The sequence below is a fragment of the Pelophylax lessonae genome (genome assembly GCF_965119305.1).
Source record: "Pelophylax lessonae genome assembly, chromosome: 1".
NCBI lineage: Eukaryota > Metazoa > Chordata > Amphibia > Anura > Ranidae > Pelophylax > Pelophylax lessonae.
The window spans coordinates 87,275,707-87,303,220 of NC_138768.1; the positions used below are offsets into that span (position 1 = coordinate 87,275,707).

Here is a 27,514-nt window from a genome sequence, read left to right on the forward strand (position 1 = left end):
GTCTTTCCTCTCGGGGTGGGAACCCAGCCCCATTCCCGGTCTTCCCCTTCGGGGTGGGAACCCAGCCCCATTCCCGGTCTTCCCCTTCGGGGTGGGAACCCAGCCCCATTCCCTGTCTTTCCTCTCGGGGTGGGAACCCAGCCCCATTCCCTGTCTTCCCCCTCAGGGTGGGAACCCAGCCTCATTCCTGGCCTTCCCCCTCTTTTTCACTTGGCACAACCCCATCTTTTATATTTTACCATAAAGTGGGTCATTTGTTGAGTTTATGTGCCCTAAAATTAACTTATTTTTACTGAAATGTTTCCTAAACCTTTTCTCTAATTTCTTGTGAACTAAAAAAATGACCACTGTTTTATTCTGTAAGGTGTCTGCTTTTATATATATATATAAATAATTTTATATAATATTTGGGGGTTTTATGTAATCTTCAGGCCTAAAATAATTTTTTTGATTTTGTGTAAAAAAAAACCCCCCGCAAAAACAGTGCTGGCAGCAAAAAGGTTAAAGCTACGCCAATGGCCTTTTTGCTAGTATGACCCAAACAATGGATAGTAAGGAATTTAGAACATATTATTAATAATTTTCTTTGTTTTAAACCGTATTTAGACCGTTGAAATGAAAATGTGCACTTGTTGGTGGACTGGAATTGAGCACTAGGCTGGAATCTAATTGTTACATTCACAGGTTTGCCACTCTGAGGTTTTCAGTTGCGTATTTCTTGGGCTCATTATTTATGTCTCCGACTGTTCAGGTTAATAAGCTCAAATTTAAACTGGTGAGGGTGTTATATGTGAAGAAGCAAGGATTTCTCAGGATAATGAAGAGCAGTATGATTTTTTTTTTTACAATTTATTATATATATATATATATATATATATATACAGTGCATTGCGAAAGTATTCGGCCCTCTTAAACTTTTCGACCTTTTGCCACATTCAGGCTTCAAACATAAAGATATAAAACTGTCATTTTTTTGTGAAGAATCAACAAGTGGGACACAATCATGAAGTGGTACGAAATTTATTGGATATTTCACACTTTGTTAACAAATAAAAAACTGAAAAATTGGGCGTGCAAAATTATTCAGCCCCTTTACTTTCAGTGCAGCAAACTCTCTCCAGAAGTTCAGTGAGGATCTCTGAATGATCCAATGTTGACCTAAATGACTAATGATGATAAATAGAATCCACCTGTGTGTAATCAAGTCTCTGTATAAATGCACCTGCACTGTGATAGTCTCAGAGGTCCGTTTAAAGCGCAGAGAGCATCATGAAGAATAAGCAACACACCAGGCAGGTGATACTGTTGTGGAGAAGTTTAAAGCTGGATTTGGATACAAAAAGATTTCCCAAGCTTTAAACATCCCAAGGAGCACTGTGCAAGCGATAATATTGAAATGGAAGGAGTATCAGAGCACTGCAAATCTACGAAGACCTGGCCGTCCCTCTAAACTTTCAGCTCATACAAGAAGAAGACTGATCAGAGATGCAGCCAAGAGGCCCATGATCACTCTGGATGAACTGCAGAGATCTACAGCTAAGGTGGGAGACTCTGTCCATAGGACAACAATCAGTCGTATACTGCACAAATCTGGCCTTTATGGAAGAGTGGCAAGAAGAAAGCCATTTCTTAAAGCTATCCATAAAAAGTGTCGTTTAAAGTTTGCCACAAGCCACCTGGGAGACACACCAAACATGTGGAAGAAGGTGCTCTGGTCACATGAAACCAAAATCGAACTTTTTGGCAACAATGCAAAACGTTATGTTTGGCGTAGAAGCAACACAGCTCATCACCCTGAACACACCATCCCCACTGTCAAACATGGTGGTGGCAGCATCATGGTTTGGGCCTGCTTTTCTTCAGCAGGGACAGGGAAGATGGGTAAAATTGATGGGAAGATGGATGGAGCCAAATACAGGACCATTCTGGAAGAAAACCTGATGGAGTCTGCAAAAGACCTGAGACTGGGACGGAGATTTGTCTTCCAACAAGACAATGATCCAAAACATAAAGCAAAATCTACAATGGAATGGTTCACAAATAAACATATCCAGGTGTTAGAATGGCCAAGTCAAAGTCCAGACCTAAATCTAATCGAGAATCTGTGGAAAGAACTGAAAACTGTTGTTCACAAACGCTCTCCGTCCAACCTCACTGAGTTCTAGCTGTTTTGCAAGGAGCAATGGGCAAAAATTTCAGTCTCTTGATGTGCAAAACTGATAGAGACATACCCCAAGCGACTTACAGCTGCAACCGCAGAAAAAGGTGGCGCTACAAAGTATTAACTTAAGGGGGCTGAATAATTTTGCACGCCCAATTTTTCAGTTTTTTATTTGTTAAAAAAGTTTGAAATATCCAATAAATTTCGTTCCACTTCATGATTGTGTCCCACTTGTTGTTGATTCTTCACAAAAAATTACAGTTTTATATCTTTATGTTTGAAGCCTGAAATGTGGCAAAAGGTTGAAAAGTTCAAGGGAGCCGAATACTTTCGCAATGCACTGTATTTGCTCAGTTTTATTATTGCAAACATGCGCTTTTCCCATTGAGGCTTACTTTAATCCCCCCCGTACACAAGCATATACTTACCTTTATTTCACTCCCTACTCTGTTTTGCAATGGGAGCCAAAGTATGTAGAGTAGATGGTGCCTCCAGCTGTGGAAAAGCATGAGATGACTTTCATCCAATAAGTCATGTCCCATGGTAGTTCCATCACCCATTCTTACCTACAGCTTTACCAATTAATAGCTTACACATGGCTTTTCTTTAACTCCTAGCAGCTGAATGGAGCGATGGAGGAATAAAAGGAAGGGGAATATAAGCCCCTGTAGAGGTCCAACATGAAGAAGAGAGCAGCATGATATACAGTGGGTACGGGAAGTATTCAGACCCCCTTAAATTTTTCACTCTTTGTTCTATTGCAGCCATTTGCTAAAATCCATTTAAGTTCATTCTTCTTCCTCATGAATGTACACATAGCACCCCATACTGACAGAAAAACACAGAATTGTTGACATTGTTGCAGATTTATTAAAAAAGAAAAACTGAAATATCACATGGTCCTAAGTATTCAGACCCTTTGCTGTGACACTCATATATTTAACTCAGGTGCTTTCCATTTCTTCTGATCATCCTTGAGATGGTTCTACACCTTCATTTGAGTCCAGCTGTGTTTGATTATACTGATTGGACTTGATTAGGAAAGCCACACACCTGTCTATATAAGACCTTCCAGATCACAATGCATGTCAGAGCAAATGAGAATCATGAGGTCAAAGGAACTGCCTGAACAGCTCAGAGACAGAATTGTGGCAAGGCACAGATCTGGCCAAGGTTACAAAAAGATTTCTGCTGCACTTAAGGTTCCTAAGAGCACAGTGGCCTCCATAATCCTCAAATGGAAGATGTTTGGGATGACCAGAACCCTTCCTAGAGCTGGCCGTCCGGCCAAACTGAGCTATCGGGGGAGAAGAGCCTTGGTGAGAGAGGTAAAGAAGAACCCAAAGATCACTGTGGCTGAGCTCCAGAGATGCAGTCAGGAGATGGGAGAAAGTTGTAGAAAGTCCACCATCACTGCAGCCCTCCACCAGTCGGGGCTTTATGGCAGAGTGGCCCGACGGAAGCCTCTACTCAGTGTAAGACACATGAAAGCCCGCATGGAGTTTGCTAAAAAACACCTGAAGGACTCCAAGATGGTGAGAAATAAGATTCTCTGGTCTGATGAGACCAAAATAGAACTTTTTGGCCTTAATTCTAAGCGGTATGTGTGGAGAAAACCAGGCACTGCTCATCACCTGTCCAATACAGTCCCAACAGTGAAGCATGGTGGTGGCAGCATCATGCTGTGGGGGTGTTTTTCAGCTGCAGGGACAGGACGACTGGTTGCAATCGAGGGAAAGATGAATGCGGTCAAGTACAGGGATATCCTGGACAAATACCTTCTCCAGAGTGCTCTGGACCTCAGACTGGGCCGAAGGTTTACCTTCCAACAAGACAATGACCCTAAGCACACAGCTAAAATAACGAAGGAGTGGCTTCACAACAACTCCGTGAATGTTCTTGAATGGCCCAGCCAGAGCCCTGACTTAAACCCAATTGAGCATCTCTGGAGAGACCTAAAAATGGCTGTCCACCAACGTTTACCATCCAACCTGACAGAACTGGAGAGGATCTGCAAGGAGGAATGGCAGAGGATCCCCAAATCCAGGTGTGAAAGACTTGTTGCATCTTTCCCAAAAAGACTCCTGGCTGTATTAGATCAAAAGGGGGCTTCTACTAAATACTGAGCAAAGGGTCTGAATACTTAGGACCATGTGATATTTCAGTTTTTCTTTTTTAATAAATCTGCAACAATGTCAACAATTCTGTGTTTTTCTGTCAGTATGGGGTGCTATGTGTACATTCATGAGGAAGAAGAATGAACTTAAATGATTTTAGCAAATGGCTGCAATATAACAAAGAGTGAAAAATTTAAGGGGGTCTGAATACTTTCCGTACCCACTGTAAATATCAACATTTTAACATGTATTCCTGGTGATTTTGACTTTTTTATTTTTTTCAGGCATAATACAGGCATTCTTTAAAGAGTTTTTACACGTGTATCAAGCTTTAAGAGTTTGTTTCCTGGGCTGGGCAAGGGGAGGAGAACAGTTCTATAGGAGGAATAGAGTTCTTGAAGCATTGACAGATTGTGTATTGCGCACGTACAGGTGCTCTGATTAAAGTCCATGGGATTGAGCCCTGAGAAAGAATGCAATCCTGGGTACTCAGGTATAGGGAAACCAGCATGAAAACGCTCAAGTGTGGGGGCTTAATGTTTTAAAAACCTTGCTTCTATTTGAAGAGGGAGACAGAAAAATGCATCAAAAACAATTGAGTACTGTCTGTTATATTTTTATATTTGCACTAACATCCAGATTTCCAGAACAAGCTTTCGGGGTGTAACCCCTTCTTCAAGGTCCAAGCAGTACTCTTGACTTGAATTGTTTTTGTTGCAAGTGCTTCATATGGCTACAATCACTTCAGAGAAAAAAGAGAGAGGAAAAAAAAATAGTAATAATATATGAATAAATAAATGTAAAATAAATACTCAAATAACAATCATCGTAAATAAATAATACATAAATAAAATAAACTTTTAATATGTTATAATACATAAATAATAATTTAACCCTAACCTTAAATAAAAGTTTAATAAATTATTGTTATTATTATTATTATTGTTATTATTAAGAATAATAATAATAGTAATAATAAAATAATAAACACCCAAACCCCCAAAAAATTACTTTTACTATGACAATAATTTATTTATTTATGTTGTGTTTGGGTGTTTCGTCGGTTATTATTATTATTAGTAGTAGTATTTTATTTAAAAATATTTTAAGGATTAGGGGTTAAGGTTAATTTGTTATTTATTTTTTACTTAGTATTCATTTATTGAAGTTATTTATTTATTATTTATTTATTTTAATTTATTTTGTATTATTTTTGTATTTATTTTACATTTATTTATTCATTTATTATTATTATTATTATTATTAATATTATTAGTATTATTAACACCCTAACAAAAATAAATAATAATAAATAATCCTAACCCTAATTCCTAATCCTAACCCTAACCTAACCTTAACTCTAACCCCTACCCTAACAAAAAAAAAAAAATAAATAAAATAATAATAATAGTAAAAAAATAAATAAAAGCTAATGGAAAAGCTAAAAAAGCAGAAATGCCTAGCAACAAATGATGCGACCGATGATGGTTTCCTCTATTGGCTAATAAAAAAAAAACACCAAAGCTCAAAAACGCTGTATATAAATGCGCAAGTCGCGTATAAAAAAAGCGCCAACGACGCTACACTCTGGTGTGAATGCAGCCTTAGGGAGAGACCACACACACAGTCCTTGATCATTATTTTCTTATATATTGTGTATAGGTAAGCAGTAATAAATAATGACAGTTCTGGTAGGCCATGATATAAGGCAATGCAACAATTAGTGATTATACAATGTTACTAGGCTTGGGCCCGTATTACCAGAGGATGGATTCCGCTGGAGGATTTGCTATTTGTGGTGAACCAGGATGGCCCCTTTCACACCAGCGGACTGATCGGATCCACCTGTCCATTTTTCAGGTGGATCCGATCTGACCACTCATTACTCAGTCTGGAGCAGCGGATGTCAATGGACATGTCTTGGCTGACACCCGCCGGCATGTGATCTGATCCAGTCCGCTAAAACAGACAGATAGGGATCCGTTGACAGTCGAATGGAAATGGACAGGCAGTCTGTTTTCATCCAGTGCATAATATAAGTGCAGCTTAACCACATATAAATTGTACAATAATGAAACCACTTTATATGCGAATATGATAAATCTAATTTGGTTAGAAAGTCCCATATGCAGAACTCCACCATATATAAACGGTCACTGTATAAAATCAGTGACCGTTTATATAACGCCTTCTAGTGGGTCCAGTGCCTGCTCACCTCCAATATCTGACCCCACTATAGAGTCATATTGGCCTCAAAGAGGAGCTTCAGCCCCCCCCCCCCCACCAAAAATTAAATGTTAGCAGCTAAAAAAAATACTGTAGCTGCTTTAAATAATAGGACACTTACCTGTCCAGGGATCCCGTGATGTTGGCACCCCAGCTGGTTTTTCATTCGGCTCTCGGGTGCTGCTGCCGCCATTCCTTTATAAGGGAAACCGGCAGTGAAGCCTCTCACATGTGGCAAATGCAAGGCATGTAGGACTTCAAAGTGTAACTCCGATCTCTCCAGAAGTTTCTCCTTCAACCTCTTGTCTGTGTCCGACTGCAGCTTCATGTGAGAGTCCGTTTCCATCCGACTGCCCCATAAAGACAAGCGAGCTGCGTTCGTGTCAGCTCTGCATGGTGGTGCAGACACGGAACTGTCATCTGCCTGCACAGCGGGGATCAGCGGACAGATCCCCCACTGGGCAGGTGGATCCACTTGACGGGCTCTGCTCCATCTGAAAGGGGCCTAACACTGCTAGGAAAAAACAGGAGTATTGGCGCAAACAGATAGCCAGTAATGCTCAGGCAGTCCTTAATGGGATGGAGAGGGCAGGAAAGTTCCAATGAGGGATCTGTACACTGAGATGGCTGCTGGCCGTGCAGAGAGAAGCGGCTCTGTCATCAAAACACAAGGGGAGAGAACCACAAGTGCCAGTGTAGTATGAAGACACTTTATTACAAAGTAAAAACAATGTTACTCACAAGAGTATCGTGTAAACAGGCGTGAATAACGGATAAGATGGTCCTGGCATTAGGCATTTAGGGGGTCCCCCTGGTACCGGATACAGCTTGTGCTGAGAAACGGAGGTCTTCTGTGTGCTGGCAGGAGGCTATCCTGGTCCATGGGCTCCCGAAGCTCCGACACTGCTAGGAAAAGCCCCACATTACTTTTCCAGTTACAGCGATATTTCTTTTCTGCAGGTGTTGTCTATGTCCTGACTCTTCTCATCAAGAACCTCTTTCTGTACTAATCACTTTCTCTAGTTAGCTAGGTCTCTGTCCCCAACCTACCACTTGCTCCAAGTGCCCCCAAATGGCGCAGGAAACACTATATATAACGTTTCTGGACAAGATGGCTGACTAAGATCTCAAGAGGTTGCAGTGTTCAATCGGACAGCTGACTTCTCTGAGATGCTGACGGAGTCCATAAGGCTAGGATTGCCTTATCAAATTCCACTCCACATGTGGCATTAACACAGCGCCACCTACAGGTTGGTAGGAAAATCTGTACCTGCCTACAAGTGTAAACAAGGCCTTAGAACCTAAATCAAACCGACTCTAGACTGTTGTGATCTTTATGGATCTTTGAGAATGTATTACTTTATAGAGCAAACAGATAGAGAGTTCACAGAGGGTTGTTTTAACAGCTCTTTTACTGCCTTTTAAGAATATGTAAATGGTTAAATGTCCATATTCCTTAACATGATTGCATATAGACTGCAGTTTATTTTATTTTTTTTAAGATGTACATAGAATTGTGCAGCCACAAAGGTCTGTGGACCTCAGCATTCAACAGGTGGGCTGGTCTATGAAGACCATACACGGTGCCTTGAACAAGTATTCATACCACTTGAAATTTTCCACATTTTGTCATGTTACAACCAATAACGTAAATGTATTTTATTGGGATTTTATGTGATAGACCAACACAAGGCCCTGTATCATATAAATGAAATCAAGGCCTGACCGCACACAATGAGGACTGGTGTGCAGGATTGTGATTTCCCACCTAGATTTGAAAGCTATAGCTGTTATTGGGGGCAGTACTCTGTACACTAAGGTTGGAAGTGTCTGTACACGTGGATGTTGGATGTTCTGGGAGTGTTCTGCTAATGCTGAGTAGGTTCATTCCTTCATACAAACAGTAAGTGTGGGGTGTGTATACTCCAACACTGTGGGGGGCTCGTACAGTAGGTAAGGAAAGTGGATGGTCAAGGGCCAGTATCTATTCAGCCTTCATCTATTGGTTGTATCTGCCCTGCCGATGAAGGCGCATCTGCTGCTTTATGTGGGTCTACCATGGGGAAAAATAAATGAAAAACATATGAAGCTAAATATTTCAACCAAGCTAAGTTGGCTTCTGTTTATTCTACAAACCACAAACTATGTGAAAACTCCAGCTGTTGTTGTTTTCGTAGCCAGGACCCAGTTAAATAGATGTGGAGAACTCCCAAGCATTGTGCAATTATTATTAATTTTAATTTATTTTTACATTAACCCACGGCACAGTATATTTGTTTAAATGATGTGCCAGCCGAATGTTGTGTAAAGATAACTTGTCATAACAGAAAAATGGAAGCCCTTAAGAGGTTTATTGCTAATCTGCATATATTTCCTCTATGTCCATCTACTTATATGTAGAAATTAGATAAAACAGATTAAAAAAATATTGTCATTGATAAACTGTTTCAGGCTCTGAATCACAGTAGTATTAGCTACTATAGCACCCCATACCCCCAGAAGGCTATTAGGCATCCCCAGTGGTCAAGTGGGCTGACAATTCACTACAGAGTAGCATTCTTGACCTGTAGAGAAGGTGCGAACAGACGGGCACCAGTCAATTGGGGACAGTTAATAGAGTTTATTCAGGCCAATAAACTCTAGAGAGAATGGGTTAGTTCACAGGACACCCAAAAGAGTAATACACGTGCTCCAAAAACCTACTTCCAAAAAGACTCCAAAAATATGCATTACTATATATACAGAAAAAAAGAATATTAAAGGGTTAGGTTACTTTTAACGGCCACTTTCCCAAAAATCTCCCATGCATTCCAGCATCCCCAGTAAATTTCATACCAATTTGCAACTGTGTAAATAATTGATCTATTCACCTCCATGCATGTAGGCTGTGTGCAGCCTGTCCTTAGTAGCCAATTTACCTCTTCTGCAGGGTGAGCCAGATTTTAGAATTGTGCCCCCAAAGACCAGTGAGGCTTGTTCAAGCAGTGTGCCCCTCTGTTGCTTCAACTGTTGAGAGAACAAACTGTGCATGTGCATTGTTGAACAAGCTAGAGCGGCCTATGGGGGAGCACTTCTAAAGTCTGTCCTGCCATTAAGGCAAGATGGAGGGGGGTCAGCCACTAATACCTTTTTACTAAGGTAAGCCTGTGTATTTATTAGCATTTAAAACTAAATATTGAAACGCTCGCTTAAGCCTATTCATGACTTGTTCTCTTTCAACAACTAATCATGCTGATTTCTGTGGGTTCCATGTAGAATTACCTTATTGCTGGGGTGTAAGCACAGCAATCCCAACCCTGAGGTTAACCTTCAGCAGTCCAATGGAAGGGTTTCCCCTTTCTTGCAGTGAAATTAGAAAATCCTCTGAAACCCCCTAAAAATTATCTTTCCCATGTTAGATGGATGCCAGCCTCTTATATTTCTCTAGGACTCCAGTGGTGAGATCTCTAGACCTCCCACATAATAAATACAGCTGTCAAAAGAGGATCTACAGTTGAATTACAGAAATTGGGAGGGGACGAAATCCAGCTGGCAGCTCTTCGCTAAAGATTCACAACAATAAAAGAAGACTAAGTTCAACTTGCCAGCAACCATCTGTAACTAATATTAGTTTTGCAGATAACTCCAATCTCTCCGCTCCAAGCTCTCCATCCCCTGCTCCATCAACTGATGGGTGCTGCCTCCAGACGTTCTGTGATTCGTACACTATATCAACAAACAAAAAAGAAAAAGCCGCTCTCCTTCTTAAAGGAGACATTTTTAGATATAGTCAGATACAAGGCTAATCAACCTGTTCCACTATCGTGTTTCACTCCTCTAGATTTACGTTCCTAGTGGAATGAAACGTGTTAGAGCAGCAGGTGAATTAGCCTTGTCTTGGACTGTATCTAATAATGTTCACTCTTGGCTTTTTCTTTTTTACTTGTTGGAGAAAATGAGTTTTGGGTGAACATAGCCTTTGTAATCCTTCTTTCATGAAATCCACAGCCACCAATGCGGATTTGCTCTGGGGTACTCTGAACATGGAGCCATCTGTACCTGACTTTGCTTTTTGGCAATGCACCCCTAGTATAGAGCTAGAATATTATTTCTGTGTAAATTTGGCTTTTGTTCAGGATTGAATATCCAGAGTGTTCTGGTACATTTATAGAGTATAATCACATACACCAATAAACATATTTTTCATTTTTTGCAGGCCCCGGAGAAATGGCTTTTTGGCTGCTGCTGGCAACACTGATGCTGGTCTGCCAAGGTGGCTCCAGCACCGCAAGTGAAGGTAAGACCTGTTATTTATATGGAAGAGGCATACATTTTATATAGCGCAAGCTAAAAGCTTTAAAAGAGCCAACAATGATTGTCATTTTTTAATGCCTCCTATGTTCTGTGAGTTGAATAACTTTGCTCACTGGTGGTATATTGATTCTGACTGCTTGTGGCCAACATAACTGTGAACTAATAATGCGATGTCATTGGAATGGAAACTCTCTTTCTGTATTCAGACACCTTGCTAAGGGAAGCCCAGTTTGGCTGATATATTGTATCTCTCTTCATGACACTATTAACGTTTGGCTGTTTCATCTGGTCTTTGCTTTATTGCAGGTGGTGTTTATATCAGTTGCATTACTTAAAGGAGTTTGTTATCATTTATCATTAAAAGGCTATTCTTTAAATTTGCCACTTATGTTCTACTAGTGGTGAAACAAACTATTGCAAAAGCTTGGAAAAAACTGTTTGTTTCCTTTGTGGAAGTTCATCGTTGCATGGACTTTTTTTTCATCAACGAAAAGCTTACTGGTATTCTCCTAGATACGCAAAAAAAATTCAAAAAAATCTAGGCCCCGTGCATACAATACTCCCACCCCTCCATATTCCCTGAGAGCTACGCATTGCTTTAGGCACTTTATGCCCTGGGTTTTTGGCCAGAGTGTCCCTGACGTCCTTCTTTTGTTCTTCTCTAAATCTTTCTGTTCTGTTCTGTTTCTCTTTCCCTTTCCTTTTCTTCTCTCAATCCCTACTTCTGGGAAGCCTTGACAACCAAGTCTCTTGATTATCTTATGTGCAAGACTTGACTGCTATATCTACTCCAAAAGTTACTCCCGGTTTACAGTCATTACACTTTTGACCCCATCCCCTTCCCCTTCACCTCCCCTTTCCTACCCATCCCTGTAGCTCATAATAAGTGTATTGTTACTGTAAATCTAACTCATATCCCGCCATACTTATTGATCTGTATCATCATAGCCGTTACTGTTTTCTATGGCTCACAGCCGCACTCAGTACTTTTTTTTTACAATGTTGATTACATTTGAACACTTGTACGGGTTATGCCATGTATCTTCCAAAACTTTAATAAAGACCTATTGAAAGTGAAACGGCAATTCTAGTCATATTCTGTCAAGGGCAGCATAAAAAAAAACAGGGAGAGAACAATGTTTTCTGAATATGCTGAAGGCATTTCCGTAGTCTTTCCTCCCCCAGTAATCACTCAGATTGTACATTATAACAGGGGTCCCCAAACTTTCTAAACCAAGGGCCAGTTAGCTGTAGTTCAGACTTTAGTGGGGCTGGACAGTGGTCACTAAGAGTAAAAAATGCCCCAGCATCAGTATAGAAGTAGATGATGTTTCAGGCTTGGTTTCAGGCTGAGATAGTGCCCTGTCATTGGTGTTAGTGGAAAAATAGTGCTTGTTTATATCCGTGGGAGGAATTATACTTTATCAATGATCAGTAGAAGGAATAGTGCCCCATTAATGGTATCCGTGGAAAGAATAGTGCCCCATCGTTGGTGTCTGTGGAAAGAATAGTGCCCCATTGTTGGTGTCCATGGAAAAATAGTGCCCCATTGTTGGTGTCCGTGGAAAGAATAGTGCCCCATTGTTTGATGTCTGTGGAAACAATTGTGCCCCATTGTTGGTGTCAGTGGAAGGAATAGTGCCCCTTTGTTGGTGTCTGTGGAAGGAATAGTGCCCCATTGTTGGTGTCTGTGGAAAGAATAGTGCCCCATTGTTGGTGTCTGTGGAAAGAATAGTGCCCCATTGTTGGTGTCTGTGGAAAGAATAGTGCCCCATTGTTGGTGTCCATGGAAATAATACTGCCCCATTGTTGGTGTCAGTGGAAGGAATATTGCCCCATTGTTGGTGTCAGTGGAAGGAATAGTGCCCCATTGTTGGTGTCAGTGGAAGGAATAGTGCCCAATTGTTGGTGTCCATGGAAAGAATACTGCCCCATTGTTGGTGTCAGTAGAAGGAATATTGCCCCATTGTTGGTGTCAGTGGAAGGAATATTGCCCCATTGTTGGTGTCAGTGGAAGGAATAGTTCCCCTTTGTTGGTGTTAGTGGAAGGAATAGTGCCCAATTGTTGGTGTCACTGGAAGGAATAGTGCCCCATTGTTGTGTCCGTGGAAAGAATAGTGCCCCATCATTGGTGTCTGTGGAAAGAATAATGCCTCATTGTTGGTGTCAGTGGAAGGAATAGTGCCCTATCATTGGTGTCAGTGGGAGAAATAATACCACACTGTTGGTGTTAGTGGAAGGGAAAATGCCTCATGGTCTTTAGAAAAATGGACTGAGCTTCATGGAAACCTTGACAATAAAAACGCTGCTGTTTTGATCTATCTTCACTGCATGACTAATGGCTCTATACCAGTTTAAGATTTGTATTCATTTCTTTGTGGTTGAGCGCCTGAGCATTTACCTTTAACATAGTGTGTGGTGTGGCATGCGGTCCATTTGATTCCCCCTGAGGAAGTCATGTGTTCTGTGATGAAATGTGTAAAAATAAAAGGGGCGGGACTTGGGTAACGTCATTACGCTCGATCAGAATGTGGAAGAGCAGGAACTCTTACAGTTGAAGCGATATTGCACAGGGTCGCCAAACTTAAATATGAAGCTGGATATATTTGATTTAATTCAGCACCTAAGCAATGTGAATGTGTTGTTGTTGTATTTGGAAAGAAATACATTTTTTAAAAGGATAAGCACCATTTTAGTGTTTTTTTTTTGCATGGTGCTGAGCAGAGTAAAAGGTGGAGGCGAATATCGGTCTGTGGAGGATAACAGCGGGTATACCAAGGAATTTACTATTGTCGAAAATAAAAGGGACAAAAAGTGCAGATTGACTGCGCATGCAATGTGAGGTCAAATAGCTGAGGTGAGAGTACATCGGGTGGTGGTCATGCTTGCAGTGAATATTAGGAACACTTAAAGTGGAACAATCCTAACCCCTATCTTGCTAAGAGGAATCTTTAGAGGACTTTTTTAATGATTATGCTTGTTTTAAGTGTTTGATTCTGTATACATTTTTTTTCACACATAATTTTATTTTAGACACTAGCGCTGCACAGTTGATATTTGATTGATGTATGTGTTGATTAGTACGGGAGTCATGCTGGGTGCCTAGCAGCTGGATTTTTGGATGGTGATTAATTATTGGTTTTGTTTTTTACACATCAGTTTTGTTAAAAAGTCACTACAACAGCTCGCAAGGGATATTCTTTTTATAGAGTGCAGTAGCTACCCATGGGACTGTTTAATGTCCTCGTGGTTGGTGTCAGTGTGAGGAAAAATCCCACACTGTTGGTGTCATTTGAAGGAATGAGGCCTCGTGGGTGATGTCAATGGAAGGAATAGTGGCCCATCATAGATGTCTCTGGAAGGAATGATGCATCATTGTTGGTGTCAGTGGAAGAATTTGTGCCCCAAAAGCTGAATAAAGTCAAGAAAAAGGGATGCATCCAACCAACAAACAGCAGTTTAGAGACCACTGCATTATAACAATATAATTGATGATGCCTCAAGCCTGAGAGCAGTAGGGGACTGGGACAAGGGGTGGGCAGGAGCGGTGACTGCCCTGGACACAGTGGTATCATGTAAGGTGGGAGGCACTACGAGGAGATTGGAAAGATGGGATTTGTGTTGGGAGGAGGAATTGGAGGGCGGCAGGGGGTAAGAATGGTTCTAGGAGAGGTTATATGGGGGGATATGTTTTGGGAGGGGGGGGGACAGGATTTGTGCTAGGAGAGGGGATTGGGGGGATTTGTGCTAGGAAGGGATATTTTTTTTTTCGGGAGGGGGGGGGTTTGTGTTAGTAGGGCTGATTGGGGGGGGGGGATTTGTGCTAGGATAGGAAATAATGGAGGGGAATTTGTGCTCGGGGGGATTTGGAGTGGGGGAGGGGGGAGGATTTGTGCTTAGAGAGGACATTTAAGGGGTGGAGGATTTGTGCTAGGAGGGGGATTTTTTTTTTTTTTGGGGAGGATTTTTGCTGGGGGCATATGGATAGAGCGAGGATTTGAGCTGGAAAGGATTGGGGGGGATTTGTGCTGTTGTAACTTTGTACTGGGAGGAGAGGGAATGCTTAAGGGGTGCGCATGCAGATAAGTACTCAATTTTCTTTTTTTTGGGGGGGTGATTTTGGTGACACATAATGCTCACAAATCTTAAATGGGGGGGGGGGGGGTGCAATTAGGCATGTGCATCCTGGCAGCAGGATGACCTTGTCCCAGCACTGGGGTTATGTGTAAGGCAGCATATGTACGAACATTTTTAAAAAAAGGTTTTTTTATAATTTTTATCTACGTATAGATTTTGGAATATTGATTAATTGTTTTGTATATTTATTAGCACATTGGCACTATTTGCACATCATATATATTCACATATAAATATATATATAATTTTTTAGCAAGCGCTGTAGATAGCCCTAATTTTTAGGACTATTTTTTCCATTTCTCCAATTTTTACTACTGCTGTTGCTATCTCTTAAACAAATTTAAATTTACTATTATTATATTTTATATCATTTTATACACATATTTAAAGGTAATTTATATTTATATTTAATAACTCCTAGGCTTGGGGAGTATAACTTTTTTAGAAAAGGGATACTTACCTTCATATGTATGAACAGCCAATAACGCAAGGGTCCAAGCTGGACCAATGTAACTGCAATACAAACCATACCTGGAGTTTAACTTTAACAAAAAAATTAAATCCAAGGCTTTGTCTGTTTTAAAAAGGAATGTACTGGCGTGGGCTATTGCAGTACCTTTAACTGAACGTAATGGGTTGCTAGAAATTTCTCTCGATATGTGAGAGCCAAAGATACTAGAGATGATGGGTGCTATGACCCTGCTTATTAATATTATCACAGATGGTGAAATCCACTTCCAAAATAATAATACTATTATTATTAGTACAGATAAAAGAAAACTGAAAACTGAGATCTGATTCTTTCTTCTTTATTTTATACATAAGTTTATGTAGGGCTAAATGCGGCAAAATAGTAGTTTCCAAAAACATATTTTACTATCATTTAACACAAATGATTTTTAATATGAATTAAGATAAATCAATGGTCAATAAGAATGAACAATAAATAAAAAACCACAAATCAAGTCACAGGAAGAACTAGGTAAGGGGTTGGTATGGTAATTGTCTTAGTGCCTTTTATACAAATGTGATCAACATGTGCGGCCTGCCTTTATACACATCACCCATCACAGAGATAGAAATTTCCTGTTCAGAACTACTTGAAATTCTGGGACATGTGTCAGGAGATCCTCAGTGATTGTGTCTGATCCACATTTCACAACACACGCCAGCATTTAGTCTTGTGTGTAAGGGGAAGAAGGAGGATCAGTGCAGCAAAAAAAAAGCCTAAAAAAAACACCAGATAAGGCTTGAATGTTACCAGGAACGTTACTATAATTATTGGGGCCATAGCAACATTTTGGTGGTGGGGCCCCCTGGCTAACTCTCTGTAGCAGCCTGCAGCATCAACTATGACAACATGTGTTGGAACTTCATATTCAATCAACACTGACTATTTTTAATCCTTATGCTAGCATTAGTAAATAGATAGAAAGGAATATTATATTTACTTGTTTTGACCTTTTTTTTTTTTTTAATTTCTTTAGTAACTTCCTGGTTTCTTGCTTAGGCAAATTATGTCATACATCCCAGGAGTCTTCAGGAGTGGAGGAGGGGCTTTCTCAGCTAAGCTCACCTTCCTGCATGACTGACCTAAAGGGAAAATGGATTCCAGGAAGTAAATGCTACATGAATCATCTGCCCTTACTCAAGATGGCCACAGCCAGAAATGCTAGGGGGGGGGGGGGGGGTTTGTTTTTCAAAGTGATTTCTCAGCAAAATAAAGCATGGAGACATGGATGGATGGGGGGAGTTTGCTTTGAATATTAAAAATGAGTTCAGTTGTGAGTTTTGGTTTGTGGTGCTCAGATGCAGAGTATAAGCCAGTACCCTACAAGGGGAGCAAGCAGTGGGAAAAGTTCTAGTTGTAGTAGCATCTAATATAATAAAGTCCAAGTGTCTCTGCGTCCAGTCCCTGTGTCCGTGGGATTGCACTACTGCGCATGTGCCCCACAGACAGCCGTTGGGGGCGGCCGGGCTGTCAGACCGGGCGGTCGGGCAGCAGCGTTTTAAGTGGGCGTGTGTATCCTGGGGAAGGCGTGTGTGTCCCGGGGAAGAGGGGCAGGGCCAGGCGCGTAGAGCGGTGGAGTGGTAGAGCGGTGGGCTCTCCAGAGATGGCTTTCAGAAGGAGGAAAACGTACCCCATCTTCAGCCAGGAGTTTGTCATCCACAACCATGCGGACATCGGCTTCTTCTTCATTATCTGCGTCCTCATCAGGCTCATGTTTGAGGTAGGAGTCTCCCTTCCCCCACAGAAATACCATGCACCTCCTCCCCAGCCTGCACTCCTCCGGAGGGGGGGTTTGTTCCTGTACGGGGCGCCCCCCTCCAGCACAATGCGGCATGTATGTAGATTGCTGATGTGTCCATCTGGCTCCCCTCTGCATTCCAGGCTCCACAGCGCCCCCTGCTGGAAGGGGCAGCACTGGCTTGGCTGAAGTGTCAGCTCTTCTGCCTCTGATCACACTGCTGACCTGGCACCTCTGATCCTCAATTCTTTACGATATGATCGCATCTCCCTGCCAATCACCCCTGGGCTCTTCTATCAGAAACTCTTATTGCCCCCCCCCTATATAATTATATATATCTTACTATATAAAGTACAAGTGTCTCTGCGTCCAGTCCCTGTGTCCGTGGGATTGCGCTGCTGCACATGTGCCCCACGGACCGCCGTTGGGACTTGGAGCACAGAGACTTCGGGCGGCCGGGCGAAACTCTTGAAGCGGCGGGTGTGCACGGGCACGCGGCAGGTGCGCGCTCGCACGTGAGAGCCGCTCGGTCAGCTCTGCGCGTGTCTCCGATATTGCTAGGGCAACAGGGACGCTATGCGCAGAGCTGGCTACGTCATGCGGCTCTCGCATTGTTAGAAAAAATATTTGACCACATATGTTCTAGCGCCCGTTAATTTAACGGGCTTAATGTCTAATTATTAATAATAACTATTGTTTGGTTCTACTCATATGTATTTTTTCTGTGTTGTACTGAACTGCAGCAGGTTATTATCGTTCAGTAGTATGCTGACATCTACTCAATCTGATTTTTATCTTCTAAGTCTAGTTTTGGGCCACTGCAATTTATATACTATGTGATTTTGGTTGCCTCCTGTTTACTTCTAGTTAGTTCCCTCCCCATTTCTTCCATGTTCTCTCAGTCAGTGTTAGTACTTTGCAGAGACAGGGCTTAGGGAAGTCATTTTCATCCTATACTTCAAAAGACTTGGGAAAACATCCTTTGTACTGTAATTAGCTGAAGTAAAATTGTGTTGGATTCAACTTCAATTTCCTATTAAAACTTTAAGCTGCTTGTGTATGGTGCCAAATGAGCAGGTGACCATACTGTCCAGACAGACTGGGTCTAAGAAGGTATGTGAATGTATAAGGCAGCATTTGAATCAGAACACAGCAGTCCTTTAAGGGTTTTATTGGGGAGGAACTGTGCAATTTTTGACTGCCTTAAGCTGGGTATATGCACAGTTTTTTTTCGTTCAAGCAGTGGGTTGAATGAATAAAATGACAGATCCCTTCATGAACACAAAGATGTGTGCTTCAGGGATCTCTCCTGTTGTACTTTGTATTCTAACAGGGGGACTCCTTCCCACCAAAATACATGGGAGGACAACATATCTCATATATATCCTGCTGCTGGTCAACACCCTTTATAGTTACATAGTTAGGTTGAAAAAAGACACAAGTCCATCTATTTCAACCAACAAAAAACAAACAAACAGTAATGAAAACCCAACCATACAATCCCATATACACAATCCTATACCCTCAGTTGATCCAGAGGAAGGCGAAAAAAAAAAAAACCCAGCATAGCATGATCCAATTTGCTACAGCAGGGGAAAAAAATTCCTTCCTGATCCCCCAAGAGGCAATCGGATATTCCCTGGATCAACTTTACCTAACAAAATTTTAGTACCCACTTATATTAAGTACACCTAGGAAAGAATCCAGGCCTTTTTTAAAGCAATCTAGTGAGCTAGCCAGAACCACCTCTGGAGGGAGTCTATTCCCTTTAAGGCTCCGTTCACATCTAGGCGTTTTGGAGCGTTTTTGGGGAGTTTTTCTGCTCTAGGATCAGCTCTCAAAACGCCCAACAAGACAAATCCTATTTATTTCAATGGCCCCTGTTCACATCTGAGCGTTTTGACGCCGTAAGCAAAACGCCCAACGCTCAAAAAAGTACATGAGCTTCTTTTTGGGCAGATTACAGGCGTTTTCCATTGGTTTCTATTCAATCTAAAAACGCCTGCACAAAAAACGCCTGTAAAAACGCCTGCAAATCGCGGTAAAATCGCGGTAAAAATCGCGGCAAAATCGTGGTAAAAAACACGCGAAAACGCTACGCTCAGGTGTGAATGTAGCCTAATAAAAGAAAAAAAAATGTTTAAGCTCCCAATAAAAAGAAGAAACAGTAGAAAACGGGTTGGTTTACTAAAGTTAAATAGACGGTTTCCAGCAGGCAACATCTAACTACATTACATTCGAACATCCATCAAACTTTTCACCAGTGGGTTCATTAGGACGGAGTGTCTTTTCCTCGGGTCTCAGTGCTACCTGATCGGTCTGATCTATGACTACGTGTGTAACGGAACAGGACAATGTGAGGTTTTCACTCATAGTGATGGTTAGTACCGTCACAACGTGTAATTCAGAAATTCTATAGGTAGTTGATTAAAGGAGTGCCCAAAATCACCAATAAGAAATAAGAATCCCACTTAGATCAAAAGATCGTCGTTTTATTGGTAGCAGAACATGTTAAAGCCAACGCGTTAACTGTGTTATGCTGTCGGTTGCTGATCCTAATGGCAACATTTATGCCATGAAGAAGGGGGAGTCTCTGTTCCTCTGAAACTCAGTGGCTTTCACATGTTCTGCTACCAATAAAAGGACGATCTTTTGATCTAAGTGGGATTCTTATTGCTGATTTTGGGAGCTCCTTTAACCGACTACCATTAGAAACTTTGAAAACGACCATTAGCCTGTATATTAAGGTAGCAGCCCAGACCCCTTAACAAGGGTCCACTGCCTTTTTGTATCCAGTCAGGCCAGATTGATTGGGAGATAATTCCCCCAAGTGGCCTTCTCTTATCTACCACCCACCCACAGACCCCCTATGGAGTAGGTTAGTCCAGCACAGCCATCAACGTTTCAAAAAAACTCAGAAATTCTATAAACATCTAAACAAACCAATTATTACAACTCTTTCACTGTCATTCACAAGTGGATGTTGTGTGACGTGTCGCTGATTGGGGGAACAGGCAGAAGCATTCAATCTTGTTTTTTTCAGGATATGTGCAATGCTCATATGCAATTTCATGTGATCAATTTTAAGTGACGTCTCCCACACCCGTTACTCTCCGAAACGCGTCGGGTGGGGGAAGTTTCTGCTCCATCATTCATCCCACAGTTGGTGCATCACTAGTTAACTGCAAAAAAAAAATGTGTGTGATGTAAAATGTTTCTATTTATCCTGTGTTGATTTTGTACTTGTCAATCTTTCTGCTAATTTTTAACCAATATGTCTAATAAAACATATAATTTTTAATATATACATATTTTTTTCTTACTTGTACCTTTAAAGTCCCAATGATTTAGGGAAATCTTTTCTTTGTTACAAAAGGTAAATAGACGGTGCACTTTGCAAAGTGCAGTTGCTCCAGAGCTTAGTAAATGAAGTAAGGCTTCACTTTGCAAAGAGTACCTAATCACATGCGAGAAAAATTAAAAACTTAAAAGTTTCTGCTCATTTACTAAGCTCTAGAGCAACTGCTCTTTGCAAAGTGCACAGTCTTTTTCCCTTTAGTAAATAGTGTCCTCTTTCCCCTTTCACATCACTTCACATCACCCCCACAGTACCGTCCTAATGGGTATTATTTCCTCTTATAACATTTGTCATCCATTGCTCCTTTAGAGGTGCACATCAGTCCTCCATTAGCAAGCTTTAGCTCATACTATGTACTGTAAATTAAATGTGAAAGCCCTGTGGGAGGTAGGGGGTATTTACTTAAAATGACTGATTTCTTTAAGTAAGCCGTGATGAAAGGGGTCCTGGAGGGATCACATTATATTTATGATTAATGAATACCCCAACCTGAGTGTAACTGAGTTCTATCCTTAGTAGATAGCACTCCTAGGAAATTACTGTGAGTAAGCTGCTGACCAATTCTTATTGGGATGCAAAGAAAGTCAAAAGTAACAGTTTAATAAAACTCTGTCTGTAAATAAAATAGAAAAGAATAGATGCAATAGGATACTATATCCAAATACTAAACTGCTTGAAGGACTTTAAATAGTTATAAAGTCAGAAGTTTTTTTTATCTTAATGCTATTCTAAAAGCCTTCTGGGTGCAGCAGCCCCCCTAATACTTACCTGAGCCCCTTCTCAAACCAGCGATGTCCACAAATGCCTCGCTCGTCCGGGACTCTTCCTCCTGATTGGCTGAGTGCACAAATGTGCTTGTGTTGGACTAATCCTAGGTGTGCCACATCCCAGGTAAGAATTGCAAAGAAATTTTCCCCATGTTGTGGGACTTTTTAGGCACTGGTTTAAAGAAGTTGAATGTAAACAACTAAATATTTAATGAAAATACAATTTATTAGAAAAAAATTACATGGGTTAAAAGAATGGCAAGCTAATACAATACATAAAATCCGCAGGCAGAAAAGTGACTACTAGACCCCAGGGTATAGACCCAACGCGTTTCGAAGTCACAATTTATAACTCCTTCAGGGGTAACCTTGGATAGCGGTATATTCTGCTATGTTGATTTGAAATTGTAGGCCTGCCAACATCATATTAAAAACAGGTAATCAGAGTGCTCAAAACATTGACCAAGAAATGCTGATCAGAGGTGTCAGGAGGGATTCTTTGTTAATGATGATCCACAGAGAGAGATCTCAAAGATGTGTGTTATCCAGCCAGCGGCTGGTTGGGGACAGCTGAAACCCAAGAGTTGGAAACTCTTAAGGATGTTTCAGTAGCATCAAAAATCTATGTGGGAAAGGATCATCATCTTCCTGGTGAATGAGCAATGCAATGGTCATTCAGCTAACCCGCAGGAAAGCCGCAGGTGCGCTGCATCCACGGATCAGTAGGAAAGCAGCCTAATAACCTTTTTTTTAAAAGTGCTCATAAATGCCCATTGCAAAACTATGATGATTAATACATATTATGCCCGTAGCTAAACGATGCTGTTTAATAAACTGACCTTATATCTTTCAGTTTCTGCTGATATCACGGACTGTTAGAAAGGGCCTGCAGAGTAGGGTGACTACATTTCCAAACTGCTTCAGGGGCACCCACACAACCCCCCCTCCCCGCCCAAACAGGTGGTTTACAATGTGCACCTGCTTTAACTAAGTCACCTGTATTACATTAACCCATACACTGTATTGTCCCAGAAAGAAGGTGCACGGGACACAGGACACAAATATCAATTGCCTTACAGTCCCGGGCAATCCGGGACATGTGGGCACCCTATGGCAGAGTGATACCAAATGTACTTCGCCTGGGACAGGAGCCAGCGCTATGATGGAAGCATCAGCTTATGTGGCTCCTGCTTTCACCACAGCCACTTGCTTCCTCCAGTGCCTGGTCTATCCACTCATGCTCTAGGATAGAACGTCGGCAACCTGCGATCTGGCCTTGTCGACCCGCCATCCCAGAGCAGAGCAGGAGGTAGTGGTCCATGTCAGAGGGGTCATGTGGCCCACAGGCCACCAGTTGAGTCTTCATCTTCATTAGCCCTCAGGGGGGTCTGCTGACCATGGTTGGTGTTGGTCTGGGTGGGGGGTGGAGTCTTTGAGGCGTTTCCAGCGTTTCATAAGAGGAAGGACTAGTTATATTCATTGTGTTGCCTTGGGCCCATGAACTTTTCAATTTTTACCATTGAATTTTCTAAAGAATGTTTTATTCTAGTTGCATTATTTGTCCAATTTTTTGTGTCAAAGTACAATTTTCTTAATTTTCTATACCAGTGTTTGAGCCTATCTCTGCAACTCTTTTTGTTTTCGTTTTCTTCACCAGTTGAGCACCCCTGATTTAAAGGGTAACTCCACATTTGCCTAAAAATTCTAGCAAAAAAAAAATAACCCATATACTATTGCTACACAAACCATATAGTAATTTAATGTTATTAAAATTATCTTTTTTTTTTCAATCTGCAGCTGCTGTAATTTTCTGTAAAATGCAATGCAATATGGCAACGGGGGGCTTCTTTGTATAATTAGTGCACAGAATTGCCCCAGAAGAGTCCTTTTTTGCTCGAATGATTAACTTGATTGATTTTCCCAGAAGTCTGCACTAAGAGTCAAATTTTAGGCATCACCTGACTAATTGTGATGAGATACATCATACTCCCCAAGGGTTAATTACCTCTAAAGGGATGCAGACACTGCAGCTTTTCTCATTAGAAGACTGAAAATGTATCAGCTGATTATAATGAGCACAGACGCCCCCATTCAAGAACCAGCATTCCAAGGACATAGTTGAACATAAAGCATTTCCTAAGTTCATAAGAACAGAAACCAATTATTGCAATGTACATAGATCACCAGAAGGGGATTGTTTTTTTTTCTCAACAACAATGGAGTTATTCTTTACCAGCTGGCACAACAACAACTTTTTTTTGGGGGGAGGGGGTTAAACCTTATGAATAAAAGATGATCACCCAGCACCCCCAAAAGTATTGTATGGTATGTCTCCAACCGTAACTTTTGCTGGGCAGCTTACTGACAGAATATCAAGCTGCTATTCCCCTTGTCTTCTCCCCCAACAGTTTTAGGTGGAGCCCTTCCTGTTGTGGTTTGTTCTGTTATGAAGCTAATTCTTAGGAAGCGGAATCTTGGCGGATACCAAGCAGATGAACTATGGTGTGAGTGTAGCCTGGTTTACAGAAAACTTTGTATGTTTCTTGGCTGAGGAAGAACATGACTCACTTTGAGTTTTTTTTAGGATGAGTCCAGTTGAACGTGAATAACTATGACGAGGTCTACCATGACCTGGATTAATGAGAACCTTCACAGACATTTTGGCTTTAGATATACCGTACTTTCCTAGCTAAACTAAGATCGCATAAGAACTTAAAGTGGTTGTAAACCCTTACATATCTCCAGTGAAGTGACAGGTGATACACAGAGATGAAACAAACCCTCCTACATAAGTTGTACCTGTAAATCTGCAACCCTTTCTTCTCTACATCTGTTCAAAGTGCTCAAATTTAAATCTTGTTTGCCAGTTCTGAAAAAAGGGGGCCAAGAGCTGAAGTTACACTCTGCAGAGCTCAATGAGGAGAGCTCCGACAGCTGATTGGAGTGGAGGGACACATCCCCTTCACACAGCACACAGGAACAGAGCTGAGGCTGCAAATCAACTGGACCTCCCTCCCCTGTCACCATTTTTCTCTTGGTGTCAGGAAAACTTGTCAGAAGTGATTCAGCAGCTGATCACAGAGGTACAAAGCAGCAGACAAAAGTGACACTTTGTGCCCTTATTTGAGACAAGCTCACACTATAGAGGGGGATTTGCTCTGTTCATACTTAATGTCTGAGGCTTACAACTACTTTAAAGTATTTTCATATTTCTCTTATACCAAAATAGTTTGTAGAATAGCCCTTCCTTAGGCTAAAATTGTTTTGTTGTGTTTCGTTCTAATATAAGCTTAGTTCTTAGGAAGTGAGCTCCTGGTGGATACAAAGCTGGACTTAAGTGTTGCATTGCCTGTCTTAGGCTACGTTCACATGTGGGCGTAGCGGATTGCGGGCAGAATCACCGTGATTCTGCCCGCGATCCGGAAATCATTGCAAATCGCGGGATGCCTGTGTGATGCCCATGATTTGCAATGGCACTCCAAACGCTGTGCGATGTTGCCGCGATTACCGCCTGCCGCATCGCGGTAACATCACGCAAACAGAATTGCGGAATGCATGACACACAAAAGAAGCTCTTGTACCTTTTTTGGGCGCCATGCGTCCCGTGATTCTGTTTGCGCGATGTTACCGCGATTCGGCAGGCGGAAATCGCGGCAACATCGCACAGCGTTTGGGGTGCAATTGCAAATCATGGGCATCGCACAGGCGTCCCCCGATTTGCAATGATTTCCGGATCGCTGGCAGAATCGCAGTGATTCTGCCCGTGGTCCGCTACGCCCGCACATGTGAACGTAGCCTTAAAGCCAGCATGTTTTTGTAGAGGAGGAGACATGACATGACTCACTTTGAGTATACAAAGCAACATCCACCAATCTTGTAGAAAGTAGATACGACATTGCTTTAGATGTTACTGAGTTTAATTCTGTGCTACTGGCATCTCCCAAAGGCACCTTGCACACTGAACTGTTCAGCTGCAGTGTGTCCCTCCTGGCAGTTTAGGGCGGCTTCACACTGCCCCGCTGTGCTTTGGGCAAAGCAGCTAACCTGCGGTTTTCATGCGGATTGGCTTTCCAATAGATTTCTATTATGTCCTTTCGTTTTGGTGTGCTTTCTGAAAGCACACCAAAACCGCGGGACATACTTGAAGTCTATGGTAAAGTGCAGCTAACCCACCCAAAACCGTGGGTTAGGTGCACTTTAGCCTAAATGCAGCAGGGTAGTGTGAAGCTGCCCTTTAGTGTAATGAGTGGTACCAGTGTCTAGGGCACTGTCTGTTCATGAATGAGGTTCTGGAACATAAGTCTTCTGCATTCCGGAACCTCATCCCTGAACAGATCGGGCCCTAAACACCTGTACCACTCGATCAGGGAGGTCTTTAACACAGGGCAAAAGGGGCCGCTGCCCTGGGCTAAGTCATTGTTGTGGGGCCCAAAGCAGCTGCCCCTTGAGCCCACACTGCCTGAAAATAGTTGAGAAGTGGATTTGGGAGGGCCCAAGAAAATGTTTGCCCAGGGTCCAATCAGTATTTGAAATGGCCCTGCACTCAAAACATTGTTCAGCCCTATCCAATAAGGCTTGATACTGTATCTGTCAATCCTGGGCGCACTAAAGTGCTGGGAGAGATGCACTTCAGCTGGGTGGCCCCATGTGCAAGGAGCCTAATGTGTTCAGTGCACATATACCCCAAGGGGAGGGGGCCCACTTTGCATTCATTGCACAATTTCGGGATTAGATTCAGTAAGCTCTCCTTACTGTGACATCATCTTTTGACATATGTTGGATAAGATGCCACTCAAACTGACCTAATGATTTAGATGTGGAATTGGCTGTGTATTGCCTCTGTGACCAAGCCCCAGGAGGTGAGACAAAACATGTCAGGAGACGTGGCCAAAGCAGCGCTGGCTGAGGCCATATACAGCCATATCCACATCTGAAGCACTGGGTCAGCTTGTGCGGTGTCTTATTCCACATATGCCCACACCTCTGAATTAGTGCCTGATGCCTGCTCCCACTTTCTGGATACTGGTAAGGGCACCTGTTATCCTCCCGGTTTCAGCGGCGCTACATGTTTTCACGGGATCACCATTCTGTGACGCTTGCATTTTCTCTTTCGTTCATTGATGGACACAGCTCCAGAATCTTCTTGACCAATGGGTTATGCTGCCCCCTACAGGAGTAGGATACTAGGCAGGAAAAAGCTTTACCAAGCCTATGGGGCAGTCCCAGGAGGTATACTCCCACTTCCTGCTTTAGGCATTCAGTTTTTTTCTGCCTAGTCAGGAGTAAGGACCTAGTTCCTTGCTGAGATCTCTGGTCCTAGCATTTTTGTCTTTTTTTTCTGCTGTGTTTTTCCCACCCCTCATGTTGGACACTGCTTTGGGACGTCCCAATGGTCAAGAAGATTCTGGAGCTGTGTTCGTATATCAACAAAAGAGAAAATTGGATTTTTGTCTTACCGTAAAATCCTTTTCTCTGATGTTTGACGGACACAGCACCCACCCCTCTATTGAGTTGGGTTATTTTTTCTTCTGACGCTGCTTGCAACTAAACTGAGTGCCTATAGCAGGAAGTGGGATTATACCCCCTGGGACAGCCCTATAGGCGTGGTAAAGCTTTTTTCTGCCTAGAGTCCTACTCCTGTAGGGGGCAGCATAACCCAATGGTCAAGAAGATTCTGGAGCTGGGGGCGTGGCGACTGCCACTGAAGATGGACGCCGGCGTCTGAAGCTCCGCTCGGCCACCCGGGACTGCAGGGAATAATCACAACATCCGCCACCCGAACTGCACCTGACAGGGCTCCGCTGCCTCCTCACAGCCCTCTGAAGCAGCCGGCATGACGCGGATGAAGAAGGGGACCGGACAGCTCACCAAGCTGGATGGCTTCTTCTTTCCACAGGCCGCAGGTCTTCCACAAGATGGCGGCGGCCGCCGCCCTACAGCTCCACCAGACCCCAGGGATGGACTCTCTCCGGCCTCACCTCTCAGGCAAGTGGCAAATCTAGATAGCTGGGACTCCTCAGGATCTTCCTTCCCTGTCTCCCCTTCATCCCGCAGCCCAGCCAAAACGAGACCCCGTAGAGACTCTCCACCTACCCACACTCAGGGACATCAATAGGGATGGGAATGATAGGCCACCTCTCCACCCACCTCCTATGTTGGCAATGCAAGATCCTATTGCTAATTTCCCTGCAGAGGGTCAGACTGTC

General features: G+C 42.3%; 1 protein-coding gene across 1 annotated transcript in view; it reads left to right on the forward strand.

Moving 5' to 3' along the window:
- Nucleotides 1-27,514, forward strand: part of GHR (growth hormone receptor) — a 536,071-nt gene that overhangs the window by 304,568 nt on the left and 203,989 nt on the right. Inside the window, exon 4 of the mRNA XM_082242881.1 lies at nt 10,700-10,780. Within this exon, the coding sequence (XP_082099007.1) occupies nt 10,711-10,780 (70 nt within the window). The 5' untranslated portion in view covers nt 10,700-10,710. The remainder of the gene's footprint in view (nt 1-10,699; nt 10,781-27,514) is intronic.